We start from the raw sequence: 21,805 nt of genomic DNA, 5'->3' as shown, positions 1-21,805 counted from the left end.
GACTAGGGCAGTGTCTCCTTCACTTTCCTTGCTACTGGGGTATGCACATTGTTCCTATTGCATTCTGACAGCCCCTGTTAAGCAGTAAGCCCAGACCTCCTGTGATCAGCTGCCCAAATTCTGTGATATTTGCAGATGAGCACCACATACATGACATAAACTCTTCTGCTACTAGTCAGCTTGGGTCGAGATCTACTCTTTGACTGTAGAAGACTGTTCCCCCCAGCACCCACACACCCTGATTCCCTTGGGAATGAGTGGTTCACATGCTTTAAAAGCAAGGGTGCAGAATCATTTTTTGACCCAAGGGCCAGTTGATAGAGTCAAAGCAGGTGGAGCAATGAAAGTAACTGTTACCTTAGTATAGCAGGCTAATTTCTGCAGTCACACACACCCCTTTCTCCATCCAGGCAAACCAAGAGGCATTGCCAGAGTTAGGGCCGGTATGGGATGTGTTTGAGGAGGTGTAGCCAGGAGGGTGTAGCCCTATGGGTCAGATAAGCCTGGAGGGCAACGTCTGGACCCTAAGCCTGCAGTTTCCATTCCTGCTTGAAAGTCTCTTGCTAGTCTTAGGGAGAAAGTGAGATTCTTGCGATGCTGAACTTTGCATGCTATAGCTGTTTCTGTGCTTTCCTTTGTGGAATTGTCGTATATGGCATGTACCAGACAAGTACTATGTTGGAAGCTTCTATGGGAATATCTGTGGAGGGAGCGTGTTACTTAAACTGAGGTAACAGAGTCAGCCTGTCTCTTGTCAGATTGAAAATAAGGTCATACCTCATGTTACATCCACTTAATGTTACATTCTTTCATGTTAAGTCCCACGGCGACCTGGAAGTACCGGAAAGGGTTACTTCTGGGTTTCGCCGCATGCGCAGAAGCGCAAAATGACGTCACACACATGTGCAGAAGCGGCGAATCACAACCTGCGCGTGCGCAGAAGAGGCACTGTGGGTTGCGCTCTTTTCATGTTGCAAACAGGCCTCCGGAACGGATCCCGCTTGCAACCAGAGGTACCATTGTAGTTTCGCAGGATGTGTTTCAGAAACAAGGAATCGCTTGGCTCTAGAGAACTGAGGACTGGCTGTGTTAAACTCCAAACTCCCTTAGGCAGGAAGGAATACAGGAATTGCTCCTAGCGAGGAAAGTGGTGCTCCTCAACTCTCTTGGGCTGGCTCAAGACCAAGCATGAAGTAGCTGCTCAGAAGTCCTGTTTTGTGACAGCAGAGTTAGCCAACATGGTGCCCTCCAGATGTTGGACCAACTCCCATCAGCCCCTGTGGGCTAGGGATGATGGGAATTATCCAGCAACATCTGGAGGTCGCATTTTGCCTGCCCCTCTCTTTCAGTGTGGCTAGGTGGAGAGGGTGCTAGCGGCACATTGCTTGATGCTGGATTGTTATTATATTTCCTCTTAGCTCCTCTTTCTCACCAGCAGTTGCAGTGGGAAGTTAGGCTCTACCAATGACACAGCACATCCCCCAATAGTTGACTAGACCACAGTGGCTCTGGAGTTGGGGAAGGCAAAGCAGCCCATCGATATAGTAGCTGTTAGTGTGCTTAAATCCCGTACCCGGTCTCCAAAATGAGAGCTTTCTGCACATGACCGTAAGCAATCATTGCAGAACTACAAGTCCCAGCATTCCTTGAGGTCACAGGCAGGATGGAATGAGTTATTAAGGAGAGTGAAGCCGGCTTTTAATGTTTGCAATATAGGTATGCACTCTACAAGGCCCAATTCACACAAAATAGCCAGCCATCGCGTGGCTTGGATTTCTAACTGCCACAGCGTGGCTACTTAATTTGCATCAAGCACAGCCAATAGCCAAGAACAGAGACGACTGTTTCCTGTGGATCTTCTGAAATTCGGTTCTGCTTGCTTCGTCTGAGCTGGGTTTTCTCACCACTGTAGACTTGCAATGGTGAAGCCGTTTTTTGTTGTTGTTTTTAAAGTTCCTGGACAGCACCAGCCTTGAGTAAAAGATACGAAACCAACCTTCAAAGCGCAATTTAGGCACAAACGTGATACATAACGCAGCTCCCTTTGCAGGCTCAGCTGCTTCTGGCTAGGGGGTCCTGCCCCCAAATCAATAGGAACTGAGTGCAGGTGTCATCTATTCCACCTCGAGAAACGCTTATTCTTCAGAAAAGCCCCTTCTCTTTCTTCATGTTGAGTTGCTTCCAAGTAGGGAGAGCATCAAACTTTTCCCTGGGCATCCCAAAGACTTGGAGGAAGTCTTGCGCTGACAGGAAATTCTGTTAATGAGGGGGGAAAGACCACAGTGACTAGATGAGTAAATGAAAGAGAGGATTTGAGCAGTGAGTGCACACAACGGGGCCCCACTCTAGGTCACGTTGGCACAAGAGAATCCAAGGAAGTAAGTTAATTCTGATGGATTTCTTTTGGCCGTAGTCTTCACAGATATCAGCTGAGGTGGAAAACCTACTTCTGAATGTGGAACGTCAGACTCCAGGTATTTGGGATGAGGGAACTGAATGCTCCTCTTTAGCAAATGAATGTTTGAGGTAGATTTACTTATAGATCTCCCCACACATAGAATTTTATTATTTATTTATCAACAGTGTGATTTATGTGAATGGTCATTTTATGGAGTACAACAATAGGCCCCCGCCCCAACCAGCTTACAATCTAAAACTAAACACGGGAAATGGAGGGGAGTGGTTTAACAGGCCGAGTTACAATCCGGCATAAGAAAATAGCCCATCAGGGAGAAGGCTAAAGGGAGACTCCTTCCCCCTGACATGCTGGTTTTCTGTGCGAAGGGGGTTTATTTTTTTTTTGTTTCGTTTTATATGAAGACACATTTACTCCTGCAAGTCCCTATCTGCAGTCTGAAGCAGTGCAGTTGAGAAACAAGTTTGCCTCTCCATCTTCTATTTGTGAGAGTGGGTCTAACCTCAGCTCTACTGGAGTCCGGCCGCGTTACAAGCCTTAAGCGATTTTGCCAAGTATAGCCCATGTTATTTGAAGCCTGCCTGTGCACTGGGAATTTACCTTTTATTTTTTATTACCCCCCCCCCCAATTTTTTTTTATTAATTTTCCAAATTTATAACATAAAAATAAACAAACAAACAAAACATAAATCCTAACTATAATAATTCCACTTTTGTTAACATTGTTAAGTGACTTCCTCGAATCCCCCTGGCTGAGTTTCTGTCTATATCGTTGTAACAGTTTTCCAAAACTAATTTCTCATAAAATTTACTTAATCAATTAACAACTTTCTTTCTTTTCGTTTTAACTTTAGATATGTTATTCTATAACTTCACATATTTAAATCCTAAGCCAATCTGGTACTTGCAAGTATTTCTATTTAAATTATCTTAGCATATATAGCTAAACAGTCTTTAAATTTCATCCATTCCTCTGGGAACTTACCCTTTAAAGCTTAAGACAATGAATTCTGCCCCCAATTCAATAATAATAATAATAATAATAATAATAATAATAATAATTTATTATTTGTACCCCGCCCATCTGGCTGGGTTTCCTCAGCCACTCTGGGCGGCTTCCAACAAAGATGAAAGATACACTAAAATGTCACATATTAAAAACTTCCCTGAACAGGGCTGCCTTCAGAAGTCTTCTGAATGTCAGGTAGTTGTCCATCGCCTTGACATCCGGTGGGAGGGCATTCCACAGGGCGGGCGCCACCACCGAGAAGGCCCTCTGCCTGGTTCCCTGCAACTTGGCCTCTCGCAGGGAGGGAACCGCCAGAAGGCCCTCGGAGCTGGACCTCAGTGTCCGGGCGGAACAATGGGGGAGGAGACGCTCCTTCAGATATACTGGGCCGAGGCCGTTTATGGCTTTAAAGGTCAGCACCAACACTTTGAATTGTGCTTGGAAACGTACTGGGAGCCAATGTAGGTCTTTCAAGACCGGTGTTATATGGTCTCGGCGGCCGCTCCCAGTCACCAGTCTAGCTGCCGCATTCTGGATTAGTTGTAGTTTCCGGGTCACTAATCCAATCATTGGTAGCCTTAGCAGGATGCATGTATGAATGAAATTTCCAGTCTGCTATTCCCAGCATTGTTTCCCAACCTGTGTATCACAGACTTTTAGTGCTCTGGGGTTTTTTTCTGTTGGAAGGCTCCAGTAAGGAGGGTAGGCATATTTGTTCACACTGTTGCTGCTTGGCAGCCACTTCCTTTAAAAAAAAACACCAGGGAAGAAAGGAAGGAGCAGCAGCAGAGGGCATCCCTACATGTTCAAGCATGTGCCTTGCTGCTTAAGTACTGCAGAACAGACCTCATGCCATGCTATGGACTGAAGGCGCTTGAAGCTACAATGTCTAGAAAGGTGAAAGCCTAGCAACCCACAGGAAGGCCATCTTGAGTTCCATGGTGGAAGAAAGGTAAAGGTAAAGGGACCCCGGACCGTTAGGTCCAATCGTGGACAACTGGGGTTGCGGCGCTCATCTCGCTTTATTGGCCGAGGCGTACAGCTTCTGGGTCATGTGGCCAGCAGGACTAAGCTGCTTCTGGTGAACCAGAGCAGCACATGGAAACACTGTTTACCTTCCCGCCAGAGTGGTACCTATTTATCTACTTGCACTTTGACATGCTTTTGAACTGCTAGGTTGGCAGGAGCTGGGACCAAGCAACGGGAGCTCTCCCCATCGCGGGGATTCGAACCGCTGACCTGATCAGCAAGCCCTAGGCTCTGTGGTTTAGATCACAGCGCCACCCTATGATGGAAGAAAACTGGGATATAAATGCAAGAAAACAAATAAACAACTCGCCTCCTTCTTAGCAGGATCCACATCTTCTGGTAGCTCATCCTGGCTGGACAGCAGGACTTCTAGAGGGTAGGTAGGGCAGTTGCTGCTGTTGAAGGTCCCAGCCTTTGGAGTGATGGATGCACCATTCAGATCCTGAGCAGAAAAGGGGCAGGTTTTAAAAACGCCATCTGTAGAAGCAGACCCTATACAGTGGTACCTTGGAAGGCAAACGGAATGCATTCCGGAAGTCTATTCAACTTCCAAAACGTTCAGAAACCAAGGTGCGGCTTCCGATTGGCTGCAGGAAGCCCCTGCAGCCAATCAGAAGCAGCATCGGACGTTCAGGTTCCAAAGAACACTCGCAGACTGGAACACTCACTTCCAGGTTTGGGAGCCAAAACGTTCGACTCGCAAGGCGTTCAGGAGCCAAGGTATGACTGTACACGCTTCTTATATACAGAAATTTAATAAATAAATAGAGGCATTTAATTAATAAATAAATTCTATGCTTATGAGGAAGCAAAACTGAAAGCACTTTTAAGACTAGGAACTTATTTGACCCCAGAGAAATCCACCTCCTGTGTTTTTGTGCGATTCACTGCACGGGAGAGGATGAGTAACTCGACTGTTTCTCTCTGGATTTGAGGGGAGAATGAATGGAAGGAGTAGTGAATCTTGCAGACACACAGTGGGCAGGCTCCTCTGTGGGTGGGAATATTGGGCTTGGGAGAACCCTTCAATTATTTAATAAATTTCTCATCCTCTGGTCACGGCACACTACTTTAGAAAGCCACTGCTGTACCAAAAGTACTGGTTTATTATGGGATTGCAAAGGAATAAGGGCCGCAGGGATGGGTTTTCCTTGCCTCAGCCACGATGTTGCTGGAGGTGCAGTAGGAGAAGGCAGAACTTTAGCTCAGTTTTGACTGTGTCCAACAGAGAACTCATACCTTGCATGCAGAAATTCCCAGGTATTAATTTTTGTTTCCTAACCAACAGACAATGTGAAATACTCTCTTCCTGAGACACTAGTTGTAGCCAGTGCTAGTCTTACCCAGAGTAGTTCCATTGAAATTAACCAACATGGCTAACTTGGGCACATTAAGTTCAGTGGGTCTACTCTAAGTAAAACTTAGCTGGCTGCAACCTAGATAGAACTTAGCTGGCTGCAAACTGTTTGCCTAGATAGAAGGTTCATGTGCAGAATAGAAGTCTCTGACTTTTTCACAGCTGGGATGTTGTCTGCTGTGGAAAGGTAAGAGTCATGTCTGTTGCCCCAACCACTTTTTCTTTCTTTTTTTTCCCCCAGACATCTTTTAGTCTTGTCTTGTTTTTGTTTTTTTAAAAAAATAATATTTATTAACAGTTTAGAAACTATAAAAGAAAGAAAAAGAATTCAACAAAACAATACAATACAAAAACAAAAACACTACGTAACACTAACACTAAAACATTGAATTAACAAAACACAACAAACACAATTTAGAACACACCCAATAATTTCAGTATCTTATCTTTCATTAGTATCTTATCTTTCATTCCAACCACTTTTTCTTCATGATTTCATACCCATGAAATAGATAATGCAGGGTTAGATTGGACAAACAACATGATCTGGTAATTTTCTAGCTTCTTATGCACCCAGATTTCTCCCCCTACTTAGCCACTGACCTCATTTCTCACTGGGGAAACCAAAGCGTCAACACTTACAGCCGTGATTCTGACAATGTTGTTGGCATCTCCCAGTTCCTTCTTCAGCTGCTCATATGTCTTTCCTTCCTGCAAGGGATCAAAAAAACCACTTATCTGTAAGAGGGTTATGGCACCATAGCACCTTCCTGTGCTAGAAACAGGCTTTTACTCCCAAGCATTTCTCCCCGAGACCTGTTTTGAATCGAGTTGCAACCAATCTTTGGAAAAACGTGGGGAACTAAGATGACCCACTTGCATAAGACCAAAGTCCTTATCAGGAATTCAGTAGAACTTAAGTCAGAGTGGGCATGGTTAAGACTGCACAGTCAATGCATTGATCTTCCACATCTATAGCCTGGATATTCTCAAAGGAACTCAGGATGTTATGCATGAGGTTTAGCTGACACGCAGTATCCCAGTGGTTCAGATGTATCTGATCATCAACAGTGTACAAATTGAATGCCTGCCAAAATCAAAACAATATAATGATCCCCAAAAGTAGCTTGCAAAGCACTTGGATTTTGAATGTTACAGTAAAATTCCACAATCAAAATTTACCGTATTTTTTGCTCTATAAGACTCACTTTTTCCCTTCTAAAAAGGAAGGGGAAATGTGTGTGTGTCTTATGGAGCGAATACAGGCTGCGCAGCTATCCCAGAAGCCAGAACAGCAAGAGGGATTGTTGCTTTCACTGCGCAGCGATCCCTCTTGCTGTTCTGGCTTCTGAGATTCAGAATAGTTTTTTTCTTGTTTTTCTCCTCCAAAAACTAGGTGCGTCTTGTGGTCTGGTGCGTCTTATAGAGCGAACAATACGGTATATGAGAAATTCCATATTCAAAAGCTTAATTGACAAAACTGGACATACCTGCAGATTTCAAATATTTGTCAGTATTTGTTTCAGCAAAGGATCCAATTTTATTTATTTCAAAAAGGGTGATGTGCCACTATCAGTCAATTTGGTACATGGAGTGAAATTCAACATCACACTGTCAATCGTTCTGTCCCCGCAAGCCTTTTAGCTTTCCAGACACTGTTCAGTGGGTTCTCCTGACAGCCTCAGAGCCCATTTCAGGGGGTGCATTTTTTGGGGGGGGAGGGGGAGAAGCCCTATTGTGCAAGTGGAAGTTATTGCACAGGCCTCTGCTGACCAAACTCATTTGTTGAATTCCACCTGCGGTACAAATCACCCCCAGATCTCTAGAAAACAAAAGCGATTTGATTCAGGCTTCCACTTCAGGCGATTTGATTCATGGTTTCCACTTACACTCCACCGATATGGGTCCCAAGCCAGGAACCAGCCTGTGAAGTTGGGCGGCTCAAAACCTTGCTTGATTATGAGGATGGGGGTGTTGGTTTCCCTCCCGCTGGGGTGGGTCTGCAGGTATTCCTGAGCCATCGTCACTGCCTCCTTCCTCTCTGTCTCGTTGGCTTCTTTGCCAATCCATAGGAAAATCTGGGGAAAGAGAAGAGCGATGATTCAGAAGTTGCTCATTCGAGCAACAGGGAACAGAGTGAGGGGACCTGCGATTCTCCAGATGTTGTTGGGTCACAACTCTTGACAGTTGACCATTGGCCCTGCTGGCTCAATGGGAATTAGAGTCCAATGACAGCCACCCCTGGAGTCAGAACTAGGAAGCTTTTCTGAAACCAGACTGCAGTGATATCGGCAAAAGTTGATGCGATTGTGCACGACAACACAATATCTGTCCTGATCATAGTAGATAAAAGGAGCATGCAAGGACTAAGCTCTGCCCCCATTCAGAGATCTAGATTTAGTCTAAGGCAGGAGTCGGCAAACTTTTTCAGCAGGGGGCCAATCCACTGTCCCTCAGACCTTGTGGGGGGCCATTCAAATAATTTCAGTAGCAGTTTTAAGAATGGTGTAAAACCTATGAATGGACCAAGGGTTATTAAACTTGAACAAAACTAGCTGTGTAATGGCAGTGAACAAATAATATAGAATCTGTAATAAGGAATAGACAGGAAGTCTGGTTGACAGGGGAAAAAAACATTTTGTGATGGAAATTTGTTTTCTTTTCTGTTTGGTGTATTAAAGTGAATGATAACAATAAAATCATTTAAAAAAAGAAAAGAAAAATGAATGAATTCCTATGCCCCACAAATAACCCAGAGATGCATTTTAAATAAAAGCACACATTCTACTCATGTAAAAACACCAGGCAGGCCCCACAAATAACCCAGAGATGCATTTTAAATAAAAGGACACATTCTACTCATGTAAAAACACCAGGCAGACCCCACAAATAACCCAGAGATGCATTTTAAATAAAAGCACACATTCTACTCATGTAAAAACATGCTGATTCCCAGACCGTCCGTGGGCAGGATTGAGAAGGCGATTGGGCCGCATCCAGCCCCCGGGCCTTAGGTTGCCTACCCCTGGTCTAAGGTCACCCATTGCTTGTAGTACACAGCTGCCCTGGGAGAAAACTAGGGAAACATTAGTTTGGTTTTGAGCGTAAGGATATTCCCAGGTGTCACAGAAGTCGGGAGGTGGGCACACCAGTAAGGAAGCTAAACCAGGACAAACAAAGGAAACTCCTGATTCCATCCCGATAGGCAGGTAAGTTAAGTGACTAAACTATATAATGGCATTATCCACAGACTGGGGCAGTCCAAAGGCTCCTTCAAAGCCAGAACTCCTAACAGTGGGGCACTTAGATGCTGAAGGGGAGCGAAGCAAGTGGGTCAGGAGCTGCATTCTATTGTCTATCTCCATATTATCAGTGGCACTAAGGGAAAAGGACCAGTCCCGGCTATTGTGGCTTATAAGCATCAGCAGACATCCTTCATGAAGCTATTTTTGCATTTCTATAGTTCCTTTGCTAGTTCTAGAAACTTAATACGCTCTTTTATGTGTGTGTGGGGGGGCGTATTTTGGAGCTCATTTATTCTGCCTGAGAACCAAGCTTACTGCCTTTGCCTTCTGCTAAGTGGGTGGCGCTGTGGTCTAAACCACTGAGCCTAGGGCTTGCTGATCAGAAGGTCAGCAGTTCGAATCCCCGTGACGGGGTGAGCTCCCGCTGCTCGGTCCCGGCTCCTGCCAACCTAGCAGTTCAAAAGCATGTCAAAGTGCAAGTAGATAAATAGTGTTTCTGTGCACTGCTCTGGTTTGCCAGAAGCGGCTCAGTCATGCTGGCCACATGACCCAGAAAAACTGACTGCAGACAAACGTCGGCTTCCTCAGCCAATAAAGCGAGATGAGCGCCGCAACCCCAGAGTCATTCGCGACTGGACTTAATTGTCAGGGGTCTTTTGCCTTTTCCTTTTTAAGCCTTTCCAAACTACTATATTTTTAAGGTACTGCAAGCCTCCAATGCTCCACGCTCCCTGCTCTGCAGAGTAATCATACCTTCAAAAGGCTGCCTTGTACTCCATAACACTCAAATAGAGTGAAAGAATTGCAGGAAGTAGCCAGAGACTTTAAATCACACAGCCACCATAGAATGAGAGGCTAAGAAATTCAGGACAGTACTTCTCCTGCCCCAGCCTCACCTGGTCCCAGGTATCCAGCATCATCACATCACTTTCACTGAGGTCATCTTGGGTAAAGTCTGTGATCTCGATGGCTACAAAGCATCCGGTCTTGTTGGAGCATTCAAAGAGCCGTGGAGGGTGGTCAGGGACCTCCTCCTGCAGCCTGTAAGACAGAGACTGCTTGAGAAAGTCCTTTGTAGGTCTCACTTCCAATGTGCTTATAAGGATTTGGAGATATGGACCAAGATCTGCTGGCCCCGTTATTAATCCCTTTATTTATTATTTTAGTTTTACTTGCTTCTCTGCTGCCCTTCAACATAGCATATTGCCAAGGTGACTTATGTCTGCCATTAACAATCAATGCACAAACTTTATGATGCACAAGTATTTCAGCATTGTAATAAAAAAACAATAGCAGTAAAAGTAATCACAACCCAATAGTGTTAGTTTGCTTGTTTTAAAAAAAGCCTAATAAAAGCATAATATATATATAAGAATAAGAGTTTGGATTTGATATCCCGCTTTATCACTGCCCGAAGGGGTCTCAAAGCAGCAAACATTCTCCTTTCCCTTCCTCCCCCACAACAAACACTCTGTGAGGTGAGTGGGGCTGAGAGACTTCAAAGAAGTGTGACTGGCCCAAGGTCACCCAGCAGCTGCATGTGGAGGAGCGGGGAAGCGAACCCGGTTCCCCAGATTACGAGTCTACCGGTCTTAACCACTACACCACACTGGCTTTAAAGCCTGGGTTGTTGAAAAGCTCTTGGAAGTAGGCACTAGTTGAGTCTACCTCTCTAGATAATTCTTCATCTGTGATTCCTGCATTGCAGGGAATTTTGCTAGATGACGCTTTGGGGGTCCCTTCTAACCCTACGATTCTGGGACGCTAAAGTTGGGGACAGAGGGTGCTTCCAAGTGGCTGTTTATTATGGGATCAATGCATGCAAGTTTCTCACAGCATCCATATGATATCATTAGTATCAAAATACCAACCCATATCCTCCCTGTGCCCCATTTAATCCAGATTCCCCCTTACTGTGAATATTACTTTGTGATATCCGAACACCTGCTTGCAATATTCAAGCCCCCTGCCTAGAAGCACTGAGATACACAAGCAAGTATTAGAGTTTAGGGACAGGGCGCAAGTACCTTTTCTCACTTGCATAGGGGGCTTTGCCTCCAAGCAGCTCCCAAAACTCGGGGGGCTCCTGCCCTTCTGCTACCATCTCCTGAATCCCGTTGCAAAGGGTGGTGGCCAACTCCTTGGCCATTTCCCGTTCATCGCCACTGGAACCCTGGAATGAAAACCCACAGAGGTAAAGTGGTGGAAGTGGAAGGGCAGCTTGCTGACCCACATCTAGGTGGGCTATGAAACAATCTTGAAAGGTTTTGGTGCAAGGGGACGCCTGCAGTCGTGCCTTGACAAGACACCACGGGAAATACAATGAATAAATGCTTAAGTCAAGAAAGAACTTCGCATATGAAGTTGAATGTATGTAAATGCACCAAAATCTTGAGGGAGAATTTCCTGAAGAAAGAAATTAAATATTGTAGCTTAAGCCAAGAAGGAACGTAACACATGGACTTGAATGTTTAGAAATATATCAAAACCGTGAGAGAGAATTTACTGAAGAAGTCCGAGACTCTTCATGGGTGAAACAGGTGACAAACGCCGGCACCTTGTCTAACTCTCGTGCGTACCATCGCTGACACTTCGTTTGATCAAACTTATCTTCGTTGATATTTACAGGAGCCTGGCTAAAGGAACTTTAAAGACTGAATCTTCCTTTTGGACACAAGTTGAATGAGTTTTCTGTTTGTGGCTTCTGTAGTAGATCTTGTACCTTGTTCTCTCAATGTTTGGATTATTAATAAAAGATTTAGAACGTAGAATGGTTTGGTAGTGTTTTGTATGCCGCTTATGTGCTGCTTACTTCATACTGGTCTACTACATGACAAGACACCAAACATTTCCCCCTCAACTATCTGGGCAGTACAGGCCTTCTGTACTTCTGCACTTGGAGCTAGAAGTCAACAATCTTGGCCGCTCCCATAAAAAGGGCAACACAGGCTGTGTTTGCACCTAACACTAAACCCTGGTTTAGCATGATAAGAACAAGCTGTGGGAAGCCATCAGGGTCACGCGCTTCCCCCTCTTCTGACGTGACCGGTTTTGACAAACCATAGTTAAGATTAACCCTGGTTTGCCTGGGTTGTGACATCACACAAAGCAGCATTTAATCTAAAGTGGAAGCAAAAGCTTCCAAGTGAGATGTTTCTATTGTAGCCCAAGAGCTGCTATGGGTTGTCCTCATAAATGCAAATGCAGCCACTGCAAAGAAATGTTCTAGGAATAGAAGACATTTCCTTATACAGAGTCAGCCCCCTGGTCCATCTAGCTCTGTATTGGCTACCCAAAACTGGATGACAGTGGCTCTCCAGGGTTGTTGTTGTTGTTGTTGTTGTTGTTGTTGTTGTTGTTGTTGTTATTATTATTATTATTATTATTATTATTATTATTATTATTATTATCCTGCCCTCCCCAGCTGAAGCTGGGCTCAGGGCGGCCAACAACAATAAAATAATACAACATTCTAAAACCATTTCATTATAAAATTAATTCAAATCAAATTAATAGCAACCATTGGGCTAGAGTTCTGTGAAGATTGCCAAAGGAGGGAGTCAGGCTGTGCCCTGCCCAAAGGCCTGGTGGAACAGCTCTGTCTTGCAGGCCCTGCGGAAAGATGTCAAGTCCCGCAGGGTCCTAGTCTCTTGTGACAGTGTTCCACCAGATTGGAGCCGTGGCCGAGAAAGCCCTGGCTCTGGTTGAGGCCAGCCTAACCTCTCTGTGGCCTGGGACCTTCAGGATGTTTTTGTTTGAAGACCGTAAGTTCCTCTGTGGGACATACCAGGAGAGGCGGTCCCGTAGGTACGAGGGTCCTAGGCCGTATAGGGCTTTAAAGGTTAAAACCAGCGCCTTAAACCTGATCCTGTACTCCACCGGGAGCCAGTGTAGCTGGTTTTAGGCAGGAGTCTTTTGTAAACCTAACTGGAGTTGCAGCAGATTGAATCTGGGACCATGTGCATGCAAAATGTGTGCTCTATCACCTCTGAGATATAGTTAGGGCGTTCTTCCTCTGGAATTTGCTGCCCTAGGCAACTGTTGCATTCTGCTCCGTGATAATCCTAGTTCTGTGTTCCTGGCCATGTGCACTTTCTCAAAGTGCCCTCTACAGTCACGGGACTTGTGACTTCCTTTCTCTATTTAATTTTAAGCTGCTACTCACTGTGTGCAAAAATCTGTATAGCATACCATAGCTGAAACGCTTTTGAAATTTCTTCCTATGTTAGTACATTTCAGAGCACAATTCAAAGAGTTGGTGCTGACTTTTAAAGCCCTAAATGGCCTCGACTCAGTATACCTGAAGGAGCGTCTCCACCCCATCGTTCAGCTCGGACACTGAGGTCCAGTTCCGAGGGCCTTCTGGCGGTTTCCTCACTGCAAGAAGCGAAGTTACAGGGAACCAGGCAGAGGGCCTTCTCGGTGGTGGCATCCACCTTGTGGAACGCACTCCCATCAGATGTCAAGGAAATAAACAACTATCTAACTTTTAGAAGACATCTGAAGGCAACCCTGTTTACAGAATTTTTGTAATGATTTATGTTTTATTGTGTTTTTAATATTCTGTTGGGAGCCACCCAGATTGGCTGGGGAAACCCAGATGGGTGGGGTAATAATAATAATAATTATAATAATAAGTGACACATTTCAAAGTTATCTTTCACAACCATGAAAGACAGAGACTTGGGACTACTCTGCTGTTTTTAATGAAATTTGAAGATTCCCCCGCCACGGCAAGGAGTCCAAATTCTATACCAGACATTTGGTCTCACCCATTTTTCTTTGCTTAATTCTGACACCCACCTGTCCATGTAAAAACCTTTCTGGCGGGATGTCCCTGTTTGAAATGCAATGGATGGTGGGGTTCCGGATTCCCACCTGCCCTCCTGCTTGACTTTGCCCTCATCCCTGCTCCGAGCCACCTTTCCTCGCCTCACCTTGCCATACCACAAGTAATGGTCCGTCTGGGTCTTCAGCAAGAAGACATCGTTGGAATTGAGAGAGGCAGCCACAGACGGCACTTCTACCGCCTTCGTGTTGGAGCTGTCCGTTCCACGGATCTGGAAGAGCCGCACTGGTGGTTCCGCTTCGCTCCTGCCTTTCCTTGATGTCCCGCCCTAAAGAGCAAGTGATGGAAGGGCAGAACAACAAACCGAAATCACTGCTAACCTAATGATGCAACTGGAGCGATGCTGTGTACAGTGGCACGGTTAACCTAAGTAACCTTAATGGCCTTACAGCAGCGGTGATCGATTAGATCAGGGGTCAGCAAACTTTTTCAGCAGGGGGCCGGTTCACCATCCCTCAGACCTTGTGGGGGGGGCGGACTATACTTTTTTTTGGGGGGGGGGGAGAACTAATTCCTATGTCCCACAAATAACCCAGAGATGCATTTAGATTGAGAAGGTGATTGGGCGAAGCAACAAAGTGAAGTGGACTCCTTGGCAGGCTTTGAATAAACACTCACAAACTTTTTATTGACAATAACCAGTCAGATAAATTAAGGATTTATACAATTTTGTAACATGCAGAGAATAGTATCTGTAGAGAATCCGCTATGCCACTAATGGGCTTGCTTCACAAGACGAAAAAACCGCAAGACGAAGAGACTCGCGGAACGGATTCTTTTCGTCTTGTGAGGCACCACTGTATTTATTCCTTCGCTTGCTGCTGCATGTGGGGAGCCTCTTCTTCATTCTCCTGACTGGACCACTGGTCTCCTACCCCAGAGTCCTACCCTGATGGCCACACTGGCTATGCAGATGAAAATTTACAAAATGCACATCTACTGGGAAAGAAGCTGGAGGGGCAAAGATTATCACTTCTCAACTGTGCAACAGACAAGTATTTTCAATGAGAAGCTTCTAGCTGGGACTTGAGTTAAATACTTAAGGCAAAGGCAAAACCACCCCTGAGATTAATGCTTTTTTTTCTGGGGGCAGGCATACTCCTAAACATATTGTGAATCTATGTTTGACTTCATAGAGGGGCAGTATTTCAATATGAGTAGGAAAATGAGAGTACCCCTAAACATTATTTTTTTTAGAAAAAAAAAGGACTGCCTGTGACCGACATCTATTGAAACACCCATCCTACTAAACAGGTGCACAAACATTCCTGGAGGCAGACTCACTAGACTATTGGGAGTTCAGATACCTTTTCCACGCACTTCTGAATATTGATAAATTCATCATTAGCAGGGAAACCTCAGAACAAGTATTTAATCTTCTGCTACATCTGACACCTGCCTGGATCAAAGGATTTCATTTGTATAAATGGGATTCTTCATCACTGATTCTGCAGATACCAGCTGGTGACATATTTGGTCCTAATTCCCAGTTTGTGGAGGAAATGAAATGCCTCTCTAACCCATGATTCAGTTACTATCTGTAAAACCTGTAAAACCAATAAGAACAATATTCAGCAATGCTGGCTTGAAAATGCCTGATTGGATTTTTTTTAAAAAAGGCTTAAGGAGGCACCTAAAAGAACAAATTGTTGGCACCATCCAACTTTGAGGCAAAGAATATCTCAAGGCATGAATGCTACCCCACTAAAAGCCTAGTTCCAGGTACTTATTAAATGAATGTCTGGACCATATGATCCCCACGAGAGGGTAGTTAACCCAATTGGTGTCAACTGCAAAAAAATTGGTTAGCTGATCCTTATCCAGGTGTGATGTGATGTGATGTGATGTGATGTGATGTGATATATATATATATATATATATATATATATATATATATAATCACCCAGAGCAGAGTAAAAAATATACTGGTCAGCCAGAGTGGCTGTAACACAAGAATTTGGAATATTAAAACTGTGAGATCGTGGGAATCCCTATTTCCAAAGCCATTGAAATCCAGTCTCCATTTGTTTTTTTCAACTTTCAGAAGATATTGCTTGTACAATGAGGACTATAATCTCTCTTTTTTTCCTTTTTAAAGGAAAGGCGGGAGAAAGGGAAAAACACGAAAAGCCAAAGCTGGTGCCTGATTCTGCATGGTTGACGTGATTCCTCGAGTATCTAGGACTCCCTGCCACCCTCTTCCCTTTTCTTACAGCAGGGATGACAGAGACAAGTTTCCGTATTCATTCAAAGAAGGGAAGCTCCAACAAGGAATGAACTGTGGTGTCACTCCATGCCCTTCCCATCTTGGCTGCTGTAAGCGACAAGAATAAGACCCAAGGACAGACTGTTCCACTGAGACGTCAGGGAACCTGCGTTCTGGTCCCCTCCTTTGCTCCTGACTTTTGCCCCTCAGAATATACCAGAAGGGCGAAGAGTTTGTGTTCAGGGAGAATCTGGCTGTGACTCACAGTGGCCTTGAGCAGGTAAAGCAGAGATGGGGAACCTGTGGCCCTACAGGTCCCATCACCCCCAACCATTGGGCTCAGGATTATGGGATCTGAAGTCCCAACAATATCTGGAGGGTCCCAGGTTCCTTGCTTCTAAGCTACAGCAATACGCTTAGCTGTAACAGGCCTGGCGCCTGGGGAATTCAGTTTGTGATTTTCCATGGTGCTCCTTAATCCTCCTCCATACCTCAAAGAAGACAAGCTTGCCTTTGAAGATGGCCAAGAAGTGGCGCGGTTCTTTGCCCATGTTCAGCCGCACCTGCACAGGTTCCCCGTTGTACTGCTGATCCAGCTCCACTGCATGGTAGGCTGAAGCCGCAAGCTCGTCCACCGTGGCATGGCGTCCCTGTTGAGTACAGCAATGGAATTCACTGAAATTGAAAGTGCTTGTATGCATTGCTATGGGTTTAAATTTGATTGGTTGGTAACTGAATTCTATAGCGTTCTTTAGCAGTTCTCAGAGACATCACCTTGCCAACAAAGGTCCGTATAGTTAAAGCTATGGTTTTCCCAGTCGTGATGTATGGAAGTGAGAGCTGGACCATAGAGAAGGCTGATCACCGAAGAATGGATGCTTTTGAATTATGGTGCTGGAGGAGACTCTTGAGAGTCCCATGGACTGCAAGAGGATCAAACCTATCCATTCTTAAGGAAATCAGCCCTGAGTGCTCACTGGAAGGACAGATTGTGAAGCTGAGGCTCCAATACTTTGGCCACCTCATGAGAAGATAAGACTCCCTGGAAAAGACCCTGATGTTGGGAAAGATGGAGGGCACAAGAAGAAGGGGACGGCAGAGGACGAGATGGTTGGACAGTGTTCTCTAAGCTACCAGCATGAGTTTGACCAGTGGAAGACAGGAGTGCCTGGCATGCTCTGGTCCAGGGAGTCACGAAGAGTCGGACACAACTAAATGACTAAACAACAACAACAGCGGTTCTCATGTGATTAGTTAAGGTTGGTCACATGGGAGGGATCTAGTGAAGGAGAGACTTCATTTTATGGGAAGCTAGATGACTGTGTTTTAGAATCCACTGTGAACACTGCTCAGTTGAATAGAGTGTTAGAGTTCTTCTTCTCGGCTTAAGAGAACAGGTAAAATGGAGAAGGTAAATCTCTCATGGGAGCTGCAAGGCATGGCCTAACTGAGAGACAGAAGGCTGAGTGCTGAGCTCTGGAAAGACAGGAAAATACAGCTGTTTGGAAGTTAGAAGAAGAGACTGTAATAATAATAAGAATTTTTAAATTTATATCCTGCCCATCTTGCTGGGTTTCGCAAGCCACTGTGGGTGGCTTAAAATACAACAAAGCATCAAACATTAAAAAACAAAATATCCTATACGAGCAACAAACAAGCCAATAAATCAATAGAAAACAACAACAGCAATAATAATCAGTTTACAGTTATACCCAAATTAAAATAACTGCCAACCCCGACTAAACATTTAACCAACATCAACCCGACCAAAACAAAAAAGGAACCAAAATTAGAACCGTTTAAAAAATTTTAAAACCTTTTAGCCAGTTGCCCCAACCCAAGAGTTGTTCCAGCAATGTCCGTCCGGCCTCCCAGGATCCTCTTTTAGGAAGGACACAAAGTGGCTTCAAATCAGTGCGAAGTTAAATGCAAATATGCATCCATGAATACAAGGGAATAATACAAAAATGAAATTAAAACAACGGCTACAATGTAAAAAAATAAATAAATGTAGGCCCATGCTTGGATGAGCATGCGACTGTAAATATTATGTTTTAATTCATCTACAATTAACAGTTTCTGCAAGTAAAGTTTTTGAATGTTAGAGTCTGGACACTGGTTTAATTTCCAAAGAAGGGTGTCAGTCATATATATGATTTGACCTTCTTAGCTGCGCTTTCACTACCCATATATTCAACAGCCCTGAAGCACAGAAAGATCTAGCATGCGGTGAGTATAGCTGCACATTACCGCCACGCTGAGTGAGGGTCTCCAACGTAGGCTCTCATTAGCCAGATTGGATTTAAGAGACAAATCCTCATGGAGCCATGAAAGTTATTGGATGACTCTGAGCTGGTCAATCTCTCTCAATCTCATCCACCCAAAAGGGTTGTGTCACACAAGTAAAACCTATGCATGTCAAGCTCTATGGCAGGAGGGACTGTGTGCGCCACATGCAGTTTGTGCGCCAGCCAATTTCCCTAACCATAGTTTACAGCCACCATTCCCTGTACACCATGGACAATTGAAAGGAACATTTGGTAGCAGCACCTAAGACTTCTGAAGCCAACTCCTCTGGGAAGTCAACAGAAACAGGGCCTTCCGCATCTGAAGCTCTTCACTTACCTGCCAAATGTACAAGATGTAATGGGGTTTCCTGTTGACCTCATAGGTGTACAGGACTAAGTAGCAGTCTCCGCCGTAGAAGAATCCATGCCATCGATGGTCCACTGGCACCAGCTCTAGGTTCTCAACCCTCCAGACCTAGAGATAACAAAACAGAGGGTGGAACTAGATGTTATCTCAGCAAATGTGCAGTCATAACCTAGGTTAATCAACCTATTTCTGGCCCATGTTTGGGCATTTATCTGCTTTTTAAAAAAGAAAACTGCACGAAAATTCGTATTTCAGTACGCATTTTATCAAAGACGATGGATTCAAATACACATAATTAAAATGATTAGTGACGGTGGCATGCAAAAATGCATAAAATTAGGGAGGAAATGCTTGCGAAAATATGGACAACAGTTAAAACGGCATACAAACATTCCTTTATTAGGAGAAATTTGCACTAAAATGCAGATGAATTTTCATGAGGATTTTAAAAAAAATGCAAATTGCTGCATTAAATGTGAGGAACTGAATTTAAGACTGGAAAAAAGGGAAGCCCAGAGAACCACAACTGACAGATCCTTTCATTGCTATCTTAACACTTGTTCTGCTGAGATTAATTGAAATGTAGGGCAAGGGGACTCACGCAGGGTTAGACTGGCAGGTGAGCAGGTAGAAGCAACACATCCCTCTGGTGCTGGCACACCACTGATTCCCCCCCTAAAAACATCCTCAGGGCTGCTTTTCCGGCCAGGCTTGCTCCGAGTTTCACAAGCTGACATGGCAGCAGGCAGTGGCAGTGGGGGAATTAAAAATAGCTGACAGTGGCACTTGCAAAGCAGAATGAGTGAGCAGGGTTAAGGATAAGCACCTCTTCTTCTGTCCACCAATTCTCCCCCAAAACACTGGACAAGTTAAGCGCAGGATTGGGATCCCTGTGTTTCCTTCGTTACATCTAGTTCTGCACGCAAAGATACTTTTGAGCAAGCATACTGTAGATTTCACACTTCCAGCATCCCATCTCTTGTGAATGAACACAAAATAAATTCCAAGGAACATCAACTCCTAAGAGCTAAACAATCACATTCTGTACCCAGATTATATGGTGCCAATTAAGACAACAATGCAGTTTTTCCTACTCTGAACAACTCTGGCTGCAGAATTGCTTTTTCCTGCCATGAAATGGCAGTTGTTGTTTTTTTTTAAAAAAAAAACCTTTTGTAGAAACTCGGAGGAAGGGTGCAAAAGCAAATTCCGGCCCTCCAGATGTTTGGGACTACAATTCCCATCATCCCTAGCTAATAGGGCCAGTGGTCAGGGATGATGGGAACTGTAGTCCCAAACATCTGGAGGGCCGGAGTTTGCCTATGCCTGAGCTAAGCCAATGGCAGGCAAGGTGACTGCGACTTGCCCAACCTCACTTCCAGTATCAGAGCACACAATCATTCACTACTGGAGCATATCAATCACCTCTGTGCTAGTGTGATATTTTGGAAATAGAAAAGAAGAGAAAAATATTGTATGCAAATGTGGGACACCTGTACAGTGGTACCTTGGGTTACAAACACCTTGGGTTACAAACTCCGCTAACCCAGAAGCAGTACCTTGGGTTACAAACTTTGCCCCAGGATGAGAACGGAAATCGCACGGCGGCGGCACAGAGGCAGCGGGAGGCCCCATTAGTGAAAGCACGCCTCAGGTTAAGAACAGTTTCGGGTTAAGAATGGACCCCCAGAACGAATTACCGTATTTTTCGCCCTATAGGGTGCACAGGCCCATAGGGCGCACCTAGTTTTCAGGGGGGGGAAATCGAGGAAAAAATATGATTCCCCCCTCCCCCCGCAGCTCTGGGAGCAGCGGACAGGCTGCACGCAATCTGTGCTCTACTCCAAGACCTTCTTCCTACTTTTGCAGGAGGTGGCGGAATTCCCCCACCTCCCACAAAAGCCCACAGGAGCCGCGCGCGACTCCTGTGGGCTTTTTGACCAGGAGGGAGAAGGGACTGAAACGGCCAGTCAGTCCCTTCTCCCTCCTTGGGGAAAAGCCCCCAAGAGCGGCACGCTCTTTAAAGGCTGCGCGGCTCCTGCGGGCTTTTCTATGAGGTGGGGGAATTCCCCCACCTCGTAGAAAAGCCAGCAGAAGCCGCACAGCCCCTTTAAAGTGCCCGCGGCTTTTGCCTGCTTTTGCGGGGGTGGGGGAATTCCCCCATCTCCCGCAAAAGCCCACAGGAGGGAGAAGGGACGGACTCGGCCAGTCCGTCCCTTCTCCCTCCTTGGGGAAAAGCAGGCAAAAGCCGCGCGCTCTTTAAAGGCTGCGCGGCTCCTGCGGGCTTTTCGACCCAGCTTGTGGGGCTGGAGATGGGGGGGAAACGCTGCTTTCCCCCACCGCCAGCCTCAAAGAGCAGACTCTTCTGGCTTCAGCGAAAGCAACGCTGAAGCCAAGGAGACTGCATTCGCCCCATAGGACGCACACACATTTCCCCTTCATTTTTGGAGGGGGAAAAGTGCGTCCTATAGGGCGAAAAATATGGTACGTTTGTAACCCGAGGTACCACTGTACTCACCAGAGAGCCAACAAGAAATCCAGCTTCCATTCTGGGATTGGGGCTAATAACTCTTACCTCCACTTTTCCTTCCCCGCTATCTACCATTCTCTCCTGGGCTGCCAACTCTGGTCGGGCGTGCAAGAGGGTGGCATCAAATTTCTCTTGGGCGACCTTAGCTGGAAAGGAAACATCTGTCAAAGGGAGGAAGCAGCTGGCATCCATCAGAGCGAGGTTTTGCCAAGTGGGGTGCATGATCCCTCGGGCCAGGAGACAAGTACAGGGGTCACAACAAGGCTAGGAGAAATTGCAACCTTTTGGCCAAAATTGCTGAAAACCTAAAGATGCTAATCATAATAATAATGATGATATTAATTTGTTATTTATACTCTGCCCATCCGGCTGGGTTTCCCCAGCCACTCTGGGCGGTTCCCAACAGAACATTAAAAACACGATAATCAAACATTAAAAACTTCCCTAAGCAGGGCTGCTTTCAAATGTCTTCTAAAAGTCAGATAGTTGCTTATTGCCTTGACGTCTGA

The 21,805-nt window shown here is 45.2% G+C and overlaps 1 protein-coding gene across 2 annotated transcripts in view; it reads right to left on the bottom strand.

Annotated features, from left to right (window-relative positions):
- Positions 1–1,681: 1,681 nt before the first annotated feature.
- The window catches only part of AVIL (advillin), a 52,191-nt gene continuing 32,067 nt past the window's right edge, over positions 1,682–21,805 (bottom strand). For both annotated transcript variants that reach the window (XM_081898557.1, XM_081898556.1), the window contains exons 11-20: positions 21,342–21,442; positions 18,737–18,874; positions 16,603–16,761; positions 13,994–14,173; positions 11,084–11,229; positions 9,953–10,097; positions 7,701–7,889; positions 6,454–6,522; positions 4,765–4,896; positions 1,682–2,256 (exon numbers count right to left, since the gene is read on the bottom strand). In XM_081898557.1, the coding sequence (XP_081754683.1) occupies positions 2,143–2,256; positions 4,765–4,896; positions 6,454–6,522; positions 7,701–7,889; positions 9,953–10,097; positions 11,084–11,229; positions 13,994–14,173; positions 16,603–16,761; positions 18,737–18,874; positions 21,342–21,442 (1,373 nt within the window). In that variant the 3' untranslated portion in view covers positions 1,682–2,142. The remainder of the gene's footprint in view (positions 2,257–4,764; positions 4,897–6,453; positions 6,523–7,700; positions 7,890–9,952; positions 10,098–11,083; positions 11,230–13,993; positions 14,174–16,602; positions 16,762–18,736; positions 18,875–21,341; positions 21,443–21,805) is intronic.

Source organism: Podarcis melisellensis (assembly GCF_964234715.1).
Source record: "Podarcis melisellensis genome assembly, chromosome: 2".
Lineage (NCBI taxonomy): Eukaryota > Metazoa > Chordata > Lepidosauria > Squamata > Lacertidae > Podarcis > Podarcis melisellensis.
The sequence above is the reverse complement of the archived record's forward strand: the minus strand, read 5'-3'. Positions and strand labels throughout refer to the sequence as shown.